Here is a 13,194-nt window from a genome sequence, read left to right as displayed (position 1 = left end):
CTATTTATACTTCTTATGTTAATGTGTATTACAGTAAAATTACTCTTTAAGGTTTTTAGTTCACTTTTAAAAGTTTTTATTTCAAAAAAGGATGAACTAAAATTGTTTTCGTTAAAAAAATGCAAATCAGCGTCAGAATTATCATTAAGTAAAACATTTGCCGAATTGAAAACATTAAACTGTAATTTTTCAAAATCTATTGTTAAGTTAATCGTTATTTAAAATCGTTAAAATAGCGCTTCGATTAATAAAACTTCGCGCGTGTACTTTCCAAATCTCTACAATAAATTTTATCAAATTTAAGAACTGCAAATTTACCTTTGTTGCGTAACCGTTTAACTTCTTCCCAAAGGTTCTTTCTTTCTAATATCGCTTCTTTTGCATAATCTTCATTAATATAAATGCCGGTTCCTTTAAGTTTATTTACAGAGCTTAATATTTTATTTTTATCATGATAATTCAAAAGCTTTAAAACGATTGATCTTGGTGTTTTATTATCTTTAACTGCACCGAATCGGTGCGCTCGTTCCACAACTACTTCACTTAATATATTTAGTTTTGTTTTAAAGATGTCTTTTACAGCCTTCTCATAATCACTCCAGTTTTCTTCAGGGTTTTCTTTTATGCCATCGATACGTAAATTATTACGTCTCGAGTGATTCTCTAAGTCAATAGATTTTTTTTTCAACATCAGAATTTCATTATTATATTTTGTTTTTATATGAATAAATTCATCCCTAGCTTTTTTTTCTTGGAAATTTAAGCTGACTTTTATTTTAGCATCCATTTTGTCTAACCTAGCTGTTATTATTTTGAAGTTCGAACTTATTATTGTAGTGAGGTTTTTTTCATTATCTTATAGTAATCTCTCCTTTTCTGCTAGTATACTTTTTTTTTATTCTTCTAGTTTGCTTGTGATGATTTTTCTATATTTTTAATATTTATTTCCATTTGTATTCCATATTGTAAATAAAGTTATTCTCAAAAAAAAATACGTCTTACTCGTCTTGTGCCGCAAATTAAAAAAATTCCAAACGTAAAAGTTGATACTTTTACTTTAAATGTAGTTATGGACTGTGAATCCAAAACTACATTTAAATGTAAATTTTTTAGAACATATACATTTACCATACATGCAAGGAGGTGGAAGGGAGAGGTGGGTAGTTTGGAGCAATTTATTTGGTACTTGAGATTTCAGACTTTGTATATATATAGTTCTGTCAGTTAAAGATAATTTTGAAGAAAAGTTTCCGTAAAGAGGTTGGAAACTAAAATGCCCAAAAATAATAGATACTTTTTGAACTTTAGAGTCCGGATCTGATACATAATTTTTGAAAACTTTATGCTAAATAACGTAAATATTTTTGATATTATTTTTGGACTAAAGCAAAAAAATATTTTAACGAAGATATTGGGGCAACTTTTGTTGACAGACAACATTAACAAGTTGTAAATTTAACAAAGATAGTCAAAGATTATCGTGATCAGATTGCAGCTCTCAGATGATACTACTACTAGATATATACCCTATTGCAGTTTTTAAATAAGTTGCACAGCAGTGATTTTAAAATGTTGTATTACTTACGGTTCCTTTGCGCTTTGAACTTTTTTTATAACTAATAATAAGTGGATCTGACAAACATTGTTTTTGAGAAACATAGTTTTTGAGGTACAGAATGATTTTAAATGTAAAAAGATCAGTACAGCAAAGACGGTGGCTTGAGCAACACTGTGATACCTATTAAACAGCTGATTTATTTTGCTATCAACGTTAGTTAGTTTTAAAAATAACGAATGTGTCTTTAAAGAAAACAGATGTCTTTAAAGACAACGGGTGTGTCTTTAAAGACAACGGATGTGTCTTTAAAGAATAATTGATAAAAGCTGATGATCATTATAAATTGTTTAAGAAAATTTATAAAACAGACACTTATCTAAAATTATAGGTCCTTATTCAATAAAGCTAAAGACAGCTCTATAATTTTCTTTTTCAGTGTACAACATGCCAAAAATAGTTGCAAGATTTAGGACTTAAGAAAGTAAAAAAAGGAGATAAAAAGTGCAAAAAAGTTGAAGATGAAATCAAGATGAGTAAAGAATTAATAAAGAATTGTAATGATGATTGTTGTTAATGAAATTGTTCCCAGAGATATCATTAATGATAGCTTAAAACAACCATTTTGAAACAACCATTTTTCATTTTGTATTACTATATTTACTCTTTTGTTTCAAAATTACAATGATGTAATGGAATCTAAAAGTGTCTAGGCAAGTTATTTTTTATTTTTAAAAGAGCAATAAATTATTTGTTTTGAGTTCAACAAATATGTAATAATACTTGAGTTTATTAATATGATTTAGGTGTACTAAAACGAGTTATGTACGCATTAAACATGTTCATACTTGGATATATAATATGGGAGAGGAACAAGTAACCTTTTGTAACTTTTTTGAAAACCCTTTTTTTATTTTAGCTTTCAGTTCTGTTACTAAGTTTTCAAGATTTTTATTCTAAGCACTTAACAGTTTTGAATTAAGCGCTGTATTTAAAAAATCCTATTTTTCCAGTGCCATGAAAAAATCCTAACGACGCATGGTGAAAAGAAAAAAAAAAGTGGCCAAAACTCCAATTTTGTAAAGTAATGAACATTTTTTTCAAATTATTGTCCCAATTCAGTAATAAACATAAAAAAATAGGTAATTTCATAGTTTTTAAGTTGTAGATACCTCCCCCTCCAGAACCTCTCCTCTCATGAATTACTTTGGTGTACTTTTTTTAATTTTTAGTTTCTATAAATCATTCTAAGAATATTTTTTTAGAAAAAACAAAGGTTTATTATGTTTGATTAGAACAAGCCCTAATAGGAATATATTTAGAAGTCCATGCTTCAGAACCTAGTGAAGTGTGGGTGGGTAATGTACCAAGGACAGGTTCCCACTTTCAGCTCTAAATTTTCAAAGCAGAATACTTTAAAAACATCAAATTTAAGGTGGAATCCGCCGCAATCTGCATTCAATATGTTTCTAAACTTTACAATGATGTTCAAGCTAACTCTTGTTATTTCAGAGAAATACTGCAAAAAATGCTTTTCTTGCAGTATTTCCTGTATTAGCATTTCCAAATCCCTGCTTACGAGTATCAATCACACACATAACTCCTCTCGAAACTTTCTCTTGATTTTCTTTTTTCCGAGCTTTTTCAGACGGCTTATCTTCTTGAGACTGGGACTTGTATCTTTTAGTATCCATTTTATATCCCAAGCGTAGAATGAATTTAAAAATTTGTATTCAGCAATCCAATGTGGATAACCCTAAAGATAGCTCATTACATACTTTTTTTCTAACTATATTCAGCTTGTTTATTTTACTAGGTTGTGTTGAATTTGTATGTGCTATAGCATTCACTGCATTGCCATTCAACATGGTCATCTCAATTTTTATTTTTACTTATTTTGCTTTCTGGTTAGAGAAAGCGATTTTAAGTTCAAAAGCTAAAAGACTTTCTATATGCTCCCCAACATCTAATTCTTCAGCTCTTATTGACTTCTTTATTTCGTTTTGGTATTGCAGGTAAAATGGCCTGCAAAAATTTAGACTTGAAGACTTTGGATTAAACCATACGGTTAAATCCAAAAGTGTTTAAAAGCGGTGTTCCCTATTTACATTTTGAATGGAACAAAAGCAGTTTGGAACAAGGATTATTCAACTTCAGTTGCAAGAACTGCGTCATCAAACATTTAATTGTATACACTTTAAGATGAGCCCCATCCATTCCAGCTTTCAGATGTATCTAGACATTCTGTGTTAGATATATTCATAATTCTTGATAAAGCGTGGTTCACCATTGACTGAACAGAACACTTTGCGGATGTTTCTGAAATATCCAAATTTTCTGGATAACATTTGGACTTCGCATCAAAATAAATATTCTGTTTCAGTAAATTAAGGCACTTCTTCAAGATCTTGAAAAAGTGCCTTAAAATTAGTGCATTAAAATTAACAGATTTTTAAAGCTTTTTGTTCATTTTTAAGAACTATTCTCTTGGATACTTTCTTACTTGTCTTGCATACAAATTGAGCCCCTGCCATTCTATACCACGTTCCTTAAGTCAATAGGAAGTTCTTTTATGCTTGTCATATTTGATCTTCAGCTTGACAAAAAATGTTTTAATCTTCCAATTCATGAACATTGATCCTAATCATTACTGTTTCCTCAATCACAAAGAATAAGTTAGTATTATTAATCCCAATTTCCTTGATTTAATCCCAAACATCAACCCTCGTATTTATACCATGAGTATCTAAGACCCAATAAATACTGATGAAATGCTGTATATATGCAGAGCTGGAGCCACAGTTTTTATAAGTTCAATGTAGCTATTTTTCAGACATAATGTGAACTCTAAACATTTCTATTTCAACACTAATGTAAAATGAGGATGTGTGACCAAAAACTACGGTAAATTGAGCTTGGGAACAAGAAAAACCCAAATTTGGGAGGGGAACAGTACTTTAAGCATATTTTTTTTTTTTTTTAGTTTAAAATAAGATTCATATTTATCATCGGAATTTTAATTTCCGTTAAGCTTTTGACGTCCAGAAGTAATGACCTAGTAAAGTTTACCGGTCCCTTTTTTTTTGGAGGGGGATTTTATATTTTACACGAATGTATATTTTTATACTTATGCCCATAAATTCAATTCAGGCTATTTTAGGCAGCTGAATTTTTTTTTGGTTATCCATCACAACATTCAAAAGGATGAGATATATGGAACTCTGTGGAACTTTTGAAATATTATATTTTCAAAGATTGTATATATCGGAAAAACTTATACTTTCATCTAGCATTTTAATAACTCATTTAGCAAAAATTATCTTTAAAACTTTAAGCTTTTTGCGATAAAAACAGATAAAAGAATGCCTATATAAGGTTTTATGATAAAAAAAACTTCAATAAATCATCTAAATATAAAAATAAAATTGCAAAATTACAAAAATGCGCGAATCTTGGTGGACTTCTTTTACCTTCTACAAGGAAATGTTTGAGTAGAATAATAGAAATGAGAGAACCAAACTTATTTAGAAATTATTTGTTTCTCATCGTTTGATATATTTCCTAATAAATTTAACAAAGTATTCATAAGAATGGTGCATTTAAAAATATCCACTTATGGTTACATTTTGAGCTTTTCGCTTCATAATGCGACGACTGTGGTTAATATGACGCTTACATTGAGCTTCATAATGACAAACCATTTGGAAATAATTAATTATGATTAACTTTGAGGACAAAAAATTAAAAATATGCAGGAACTGAAAGATAATTATATGAATAAAAACCTTTTTCAAATTTTAAATTGATCAAAAATGAGACATTAGAGCATAAATGAACCCCCAAAACACCTTTGATTTTATCTGTTCCCTTTAAGTTACGAGCGCAACCTACAACCAGCGGTCTACCTCACAGACGTCCAAAAAACGTCTATAAGGCGTTTTACAGACCTTACACGTCCGTATAATGTCCTTAAGACGTTCAACGAATGTTTTGTGCACACTAGGTAAAGTGCAACCTACCAAGGCTCAAATTTTTTTAAGTATAAACAACAAATGAAAATTTTTTTATTTATAAATGCTAATGTTTAACAGATGTTTAAACTATAAAACAGTATAAAATATTTTTTGATAATACTTTTTATACTTTTTTTACTTTAGTCCACTTCCTGACCCTCTGTGCTATGATGCAAAGTTCCCAATAACAGTTCAAGTTAAGTTAGCAAAAAATACAGTATAGAAATAAACAAGAAGTACAAAATAAACAAGAAGTTGAAGTTGCAATAAGTTATTTTTATTATCATTATTATTATTATTTTTATATTTAGTTGCCCCAAACAGTTCTTACGGTTTTATCAAAGGAAGTTCCCGCCTCCTTCCTGACCAATGTTGTAAAACTTGCCCAGAGGTGGCTTCTTATTATTGATAATAGGAAGTTTAATTAATAATTTTCCTAATGATAAACGTGTTGTTATAGTGTTATTTTAGAATTCAACAAAATAACAAAAAAAAACTATTAATAAATCTATGCACTGCACTAAAAATAAAAATATCTATGCTACTGCACTGAAAATAAAAATATTATTTTTCTTTCTTTTTTAAGAGTAATTTAAAATATTACTAGTTTAAATCCCTATGTAATAGTATATAGAAAACTCATAAAGAAAAACAAACACTTTTTTTGCTTATGTATAAAAAATTTCAACTTTGAAATCTAAGTTCAAAGTTGAATTTTTTTTGTTTATAATTTTAAAGTAATAATTTTAAAGTGATGAAATTATAAACTTTTGATTGAACTTTTCCAAGTTACTACTTATATAAAAATTTGAAGGAAAAGATAAACTTTTATTAATAAGATCGAAAGTTTACATAAATATTATTAATGACTCAACGTATATTTTTGGTATTTTCAAAACAAGAATTTCCTTATTCTGATTGATTTTATAAAAAATAAATGACTTAAGTTATCCAATATATAAAAATCATGTTACATCACAAAAGTTTAAATAATTTGAGATAAATTATATTAGAATTAAATATAATTAATTAAGAAATTACATCACAAAAAGGTTTTAATCAATGTGTGATAAATTACTTTTAATTATTTGTAATCATATTACTATAAAATATTAAATCATAAAATGTTCCAAATCTGTTTTTAAATATAAGCTTCCGTTCCGTGGATTTAAATGATTCATTAAATCATAAAATGCTCTATAAATAGATCTTGAAGAAATGCCTTTAAATTAGTGCATTAAAATTAACAGGTTCTTAAAGTTTTTTGTTCATTTTTAAGAACTATTCTCAACTAATAATGTTAAATAACCGAATTTTTTATTATTTAATAACAATATATAATAACAAATTCGGAAAAACAATAAAATTCTTAAAAACCAAGTCATTTTTAAACCTTTTAAATGTTATTTTAAACTATTTTATGAGGTTTGACTTAATATACATCTGTTTTTTATTGCATTCACCTTCCCAAGGGATGGCCAAGCGAGAAACTACAGTCACCACTAGGCTACAGAACTTTAAAACTATTCATCTCCCCAAGGGATTTACAAAAGAGACACTGCAGTCACCACTATGATAAAGTATCTTTAAAACTATTTGATAAATATTTTAAAGATAGACTTTGATAATGCAGAATTTTAACGTAATTTATAACATTTTATAATTTCAACTCTTATTTTATGATCATAACTTTTCGAGCAACATTTTTATTGAACTAAAAAATTAGCATAGATTTTTGTTTGTTTTATTTTGTAAGATTCAAATAAAAATAAAAAAAGGAATGAAGTTTAAAATATTTTAAAAGCAATAAAAGCAAACAACTTAAAAAAAGAAGACATAACAGTCACGAGAGCCTAAAAATAAATCGAGACGTTACATTGCTTTGTAATATCAAGAGGATGTTGAAACTCTGGTAAAGATGTTTCGACGTAAACTCGTAAAGACGCCGTACAGCCGAATCAAAATCAGTAAGTTATTTTAACTTGATTTGATTTTTAATAAAATCTTCATATAATAACTCGTTCATATAATGATTGACAAGATCTTAATTCAGGTTATTCATTTACACATTTTACGCAATAAAGTTTATAAAAGTGTAACCAATCTTATTCGGTTACACATATATAAACTTTCACAAAATATTTATACTGTGAACACAGGAGGAATTTAGCCAAAACCACGCCATGTTTTTAATAAAAAAAAACGTGGAATAAATTTCTTTCAAGAGCACTGTTACCGTACATGAATTATGCTAAATTGATAACTGTTCCAAATTAGTTCTTAAATTCATTAAGGGAATTTACCTATTAAAAACTCACCCCACCCCCACCTACAAAATTTTAGATTGATTTGAATCGTTGCATATCGCTTTTTGTAGGCGAAATCAAAGTCACGTTCTCACAGCAAATTGATGAATGAACGCAAAGCAACGTTTTTAGATACGATATGCACCCCATCTTTTTCTTTTATGGTACTGAAAAGTATTTGAATATTTGCGTAAATGTTTTGATTAAAAATTTTGTTTATTGAAAAAGAGTAAACGAGCAAAAAATTTTAATCGGGGTCAAAAGCCAATAAGGTAAATGGTAGTAAAACAAAAAATCTAAAGTCAAGCATCAGAAAGACTTAAAATATAACACCATTTATTTATTTTACCAAAATACCAACAGAATTTCAAAAATTTTGGGAGAGAGCCTAATTACCTAATTAACTAATTACCGAACTCAGGTGTGTATTTATATAATACCAAATAGATGTAAATAAATATCAAAATGTCTTTCTTGATGACATACCCTGAAATATTTGCTTGTTGTTATGCGTTTTTTAAGAAGGTAAAAATAAAAATACCTTAAACTCTGCAATATTGTTTTTGGATTTCTCTCCTAAAATTAAAGATAAGCTGGCAGACGATATTCTGTCTGGTTAAATAGAATAAATAAAATATTTATTTGTCAAAAAGTCAAAGTTTTTGATTTTATTACTGAGCCTCAATTAGTTAAGTCAGACATAATTTAAGTATTAACTAAATTCCCCTCTATCTTTTCAAAAAATATATTATAAATGATTTAAGGTGGCTCATATAGAAAAAATACTCAATTAAAAAAAAAAAATTCTAATTTTTTTTTAATATACCATTTGATTCGAAATTTATAATTCTTTCAGAAAATATATACATTTTGCATAAAATACTTACTAATATTACCGTACTTAAACTTTTTTTTATTGGCCAGTTTTACTTTTTTGCTAATAATTTCTATTTTATCGGAAAACTTTGGTCATGGTTTTCATAGCTTTATAATTTTATTATTTTTTTGAACTTCAAAACATGATATCACGAGATTAAGAAGAGCTTTTTGGCTGAAATTTTTAGTGTATGTTCCTTAATCATTAAGATTTCAGATTTACTAAAATGATCAACTACGAATAGTTTTATCAATTTTTATAACACAACACTCGTTTTTTATTACGTAAAAATTTGTGATTCTTTTAAGTATCGTGTCCCGTTTTTGATATTTTAATTATTTTTTTATTGTTTTAGTAGAAATGAATGAAAATAATGTAATGAAGCTATAAACAAAAGGTTTTTGAGTTAAATCAAATTTAATCAAGAAACATTGTTTTGAATTTTTTCAAATTTGCGTTTTTTACCTCTTATTTTTTTGAAAGTTGCCTAAAATATAATTCATTTACAGTTTTTTTTAACAAAATTTGAGTTTCTTATATCATCAAAAATACAATAAAATATATATGAACCGTTGCAATTTATTTTATTAAAAATTTTTTTTTTTCTATATGAGCCATCTTAACGGTAAATTTTTTGTTTGTTTGTTATCAGTGTGAAAATTGAAATAGTTTATTTTGTTTTGAAAATATTGTTTTATAACATAGGAATCTTTATCTATTATGACGTACGCTTTACCGATAAAACGTTCTTTTTGTTTGAACTTATTGCATGTTAATTGTGTATAATAATGCATTAAAAGTTGGTAAATTGGTAAGATTTTTTTTTTTTTTGCATTTAAAAATTTTTTCAGCAGATTATATTCCATTCACAAATAAAAAATATTTTTTTAAGTTTCAAAAACAAACATTTTAATGCGTTAATAATAAAGGTTTCGCTATTTTTGCCATTTTTTTTTCAATAACTCTCGCAATTTCTAAGTTAAAGTTAGAAATAATCGTTTGCTATATTTTGTCGTTAAATTTTGTTTCAAAAAAGCTTTTTTCGGAGGAAAAAAAATCAAATACTTTTGAAATTGATCGAATAAATTAAATTTCGAATTAAATAATTGCTTTTAAAAAAAAGAAATTTTAAAGTATACGTCTTCAAAAAATCATTTCTTAATTTATTAAATAAACATCCGATAAGGTTCTAAACATTTTCTCTTTATTTTTTACAATATTTTCAGGGGTTGCATATATAAAGAAAAAACCTTTTAAAAAGTAAATAAAATTTTAATGCAGTATTGAAAAAAAAAAATTGTTTCGCCTCAAAAAGATGAAAACTTTATTTTAACCACTCAAAAGTTAGCAAAAAGATTTTTCAACAACATAATGATATTAAAAAAAAATTGACAAAATCATAAAAAATTTTTGTAAACAAATAAGATTACATAAATAACTTTTAAAGTAAAATTTTGAAACCACTAAAAAATGTTCAGTTTGAACTTTTCCTTTCATTCAGTGATCAAAAAATAAATAAAAATAAAAAAGTACAATAAATCTATTTATAATTTGATGAAGAGGTGTTACACCAGACCTTTACTGACAAATATGAAAACACAGACGCAACAGATAAAGCAGCAATTTGTTCTCTAAAAGTTACAGTGTTATGCTGTTTTTGAAAGCAATGATTGATGGAACAATCACTGCTGCTTAGGAAAGCGCATTCCACGGGACAACAACTCTATTTGAAAAAAGTTATGGCGTTCTTCACAACTTCTTACTAGCTGGGATTGTAGTTTATGGTTATGCCATCTCAAAATATACTTGGCTTTACTGTTTTATTTTTTACTGTTCGAAAGTTTTTGCGGGACAAAAAATTAACAAGTTTAAGTTAATGTGTGATTTTAAAATGCTTGATAAAATCTGCTCTTTTACGGCGTTCTTCAAGTGCAGGTAAACCGAACCGTTGGAATCGATTTTCATAGGACATGTGTTTGTGTGTGACTTGTTTTCACACACAAACACATGTCCTATGAATGTTGGATTTGCTCAAGGATGGCAATGTTGGACTTTAAATGCGGTGATTACAGGCTGGCACAGCAAACTCAAGGTAGGGGCGAATGTAAATGAGATATAGTGTGCGCCATAAATAAATACGGCGACTGCGAAATGTTTTTTTGAGTCACCCTAGCATTCTGTGGTCTGACTTTAAGGACATTAGAGATTCATAAGAAGGTTTCGTTCAACTACATTCTTTTCGAGTGAACGACGCATGCCGTCGACGTTTGTCATAAGTATTTATGTGTCGACTTGTTATATGCGCGTCAACATGCATTACTTTACATTTCACAACGTTGAAATGCATGAGGCAAGTATGTGATCATTCCACAGATCTGTCAATGTCAGTTTGGAGAGTAACGCTGTCCGAGTCATTTTTAATAGTGACCGCTTGCCATCTAGCAATGTGTTTCTAACGCTTTGTTTGCTTCGTACATATGCATGTAAGCATTTAAGGTTGTTTTTGGACTCCCTGGCGAGTTTCTCTTCGAAGTTGCGCATAGCATATTACACCGTTTTAGCAACGTTTTTGCATGCAATGCGATGTGATTCTTTGAGTAATTTGTGGGTATTGCAATTTTCATTAACGTAGTTGGGCCTGGGGGCGCGTTTAGCCTTGACCGCCTTAATAAGATCTGTTGTTACCCCTTGTTCCTGTTTCTCAGTAAAAGGAGAATTAGTTGATGGGATGTGTAGCTTGGTGGCTTCATTATGTACGTTTACTAGGAGCATGTAGTCATCGTTTGGATTTAGACCAGTGAATTCTGTTTCCTAATCAATGTGCGCAGATATCGTTGCGTAGTTTGCTCGACTCCAAATAAGTCAAGGTTGTAGCGGCATAGTAGGCGAGTTGTCGAGGCCTGTCACAACAAGTTGACCTTTATTCACACATAAAGATTACCAATAAGTAAATTATAATGTATATAAATTGACTGAGCAATAGGAATACGTGTATTGAAAATAGAGACAAAAAAAATTTAAGGTACATGCAAATTTTTTTTCTAAAAACAATCGTTTTATTGTTGGAAACATGTTTTCTACATATTTGTGTGTGTGTGTGTGTGTGTGTGTGTGTGTGTGTGTGTGTGTGTGTGTGTGTGTGTGTGTGTGTCTGTGTGTAATATACGCACATACACTGTATATACAATATGTCAAAAAAAGCTCATCACTCCCTAATGTTTTTTTAATATAAAATAATTTTTTTATTTTTAAATTTAATTTTTACACGGATTTTTTTTATATAATAAAGTTGTATCAAATAACATTTTTACAACAAAAAATCTATTTTCTTATACTTAAAATTTTTTTGCATTGGATCAGAAAAAGACAAAAAGTCACCCTTGATGTAAAATGAAAACTTTAATTTATCTCATAAAGTTGCATTATTATTAAAATGCGAATTTTTTTAATTTAGTTCAAAGTTGTAAAATCTAAAATATTTAATAGTTTGATTTCAAAACAATAAAAATAGTATTTTTTTATAAAATCGGCCGCCAAATACAGGCCCGTCTCAAAGTCATCCTGGCCTCGCAGCAAAATAATGGTTGTGGCCTTTCCAATCTCTCAACCCCTTCCCCCCCCCGCTTCCCCCCACCAATCACCCTGAAAAAAAATTGTACTTTAACACAAATTTTTTATATAGCTTACTAAAAAATATTACTGCATTAGACTAAAAAATAACAAGTAAATGATGTTATAATAAATTAAAGATTAAGCAAGGGACGATTACATCTTTTCATTTTACATATATTTAAAACAATTCAAAAGGGTAAAACAAAACATAGACATCTCTAAAAATCACATTGTTTTCATCAAGGTTTCATTATTACATTAAGTAGATGAATTTTGTTTTAATCTTATGGCGGCTTTTTTAATCAGTAAATTGATAAGTCCCACATTCTACAATAATTTCTTTTAAAAACCATTTTCAATTTGAAGAAAGGCTAGAGCGTACAGGCGTTTCTGCCCACTGCTAGACCTCTATCAATTTTCACTCTTTTTAACGTTGAAAAAGACCTTTTTTTCGGTATAATTTTTAAAAGCAGCATAAAGAAATATCCTCAAAACAACATTGACATTATGGAATGTAGATTTAAATTTATTTTAATTAATTAACTAAAAGTAAACCCATATAATTTGGTTTTCTGGTTTCACCGGTACCCATTTTAATCGAAGTGGGAACGAAGAGGCTGAAATGCAGACATTCATTTGAAAACTAAATGCTTACATCGCTTAATTAGATTTATACCAAAAAAGAGCGTTTATGCGCTCTTTTTTGTAGAGTACTTTTTTTTTTGGCCCACTTATATCATAGCTTCTTTTTTTTTTCAAATTTTGATGTAACCATCTGTCTGAAAATAGACTTAGAGCTATACAGTTCTTTCGTCGCATATAAATCAATTT

General features: G+C 28.3%; 1 protein-coding gene across 4 annotated transcripts in view; it reads left to right on the top strand.

The window, feature by feature from the left end:
* LOC101235774 (serine/threonine-protein phosphatase 6 regulatory ankyrin repeat subunit A) overlaps positions 1 to 13,194 on the top strand; it is an 82,335-nt gene that overhangs the window by 9,821 nt on the left and 59,320 nt on the right. The window contains exons 1-2 of one of the 4 annotated variants that reach the window (XM_065810295.1): positions 7,321 to 7,535; positions 9,457 to 9,562. In XM_065810295.1, coding sequence (XP_065666367.1) covers positions 9,521 to 9,562 — 42 coding nt within the window. In that variant the 5' untranslated portion in view covers positions 7,321 to 7,535; positions 9,457 to 9,520. Of the gene's footprint in view, positions 1 to 7,320; positions 7,536 to 9,395; positions 9,563 to 13,194 lie in introns of those variants that run through there. The other 3 variants (XM_065810294.1, XM_065810293.1, XM_065810296.1) reach the window with 3 other exon arrangements.

Source organism: Hydra vulgaris, chromosome 11 (genome assembly GCF_038396675.1).
Source record: "Hydra vulgaris chromosome 11, alternate assembly HydraT2T_AEP".
NCBI lineage: Eukaryota > Metazoa > Cnidaria > Hydrozoa > Anthoathecata > Hydridae > Hydra > Hydra vulgaris.
This window is presented reverse-complemented; position numbering and strand designations above follow the sequence as displayed.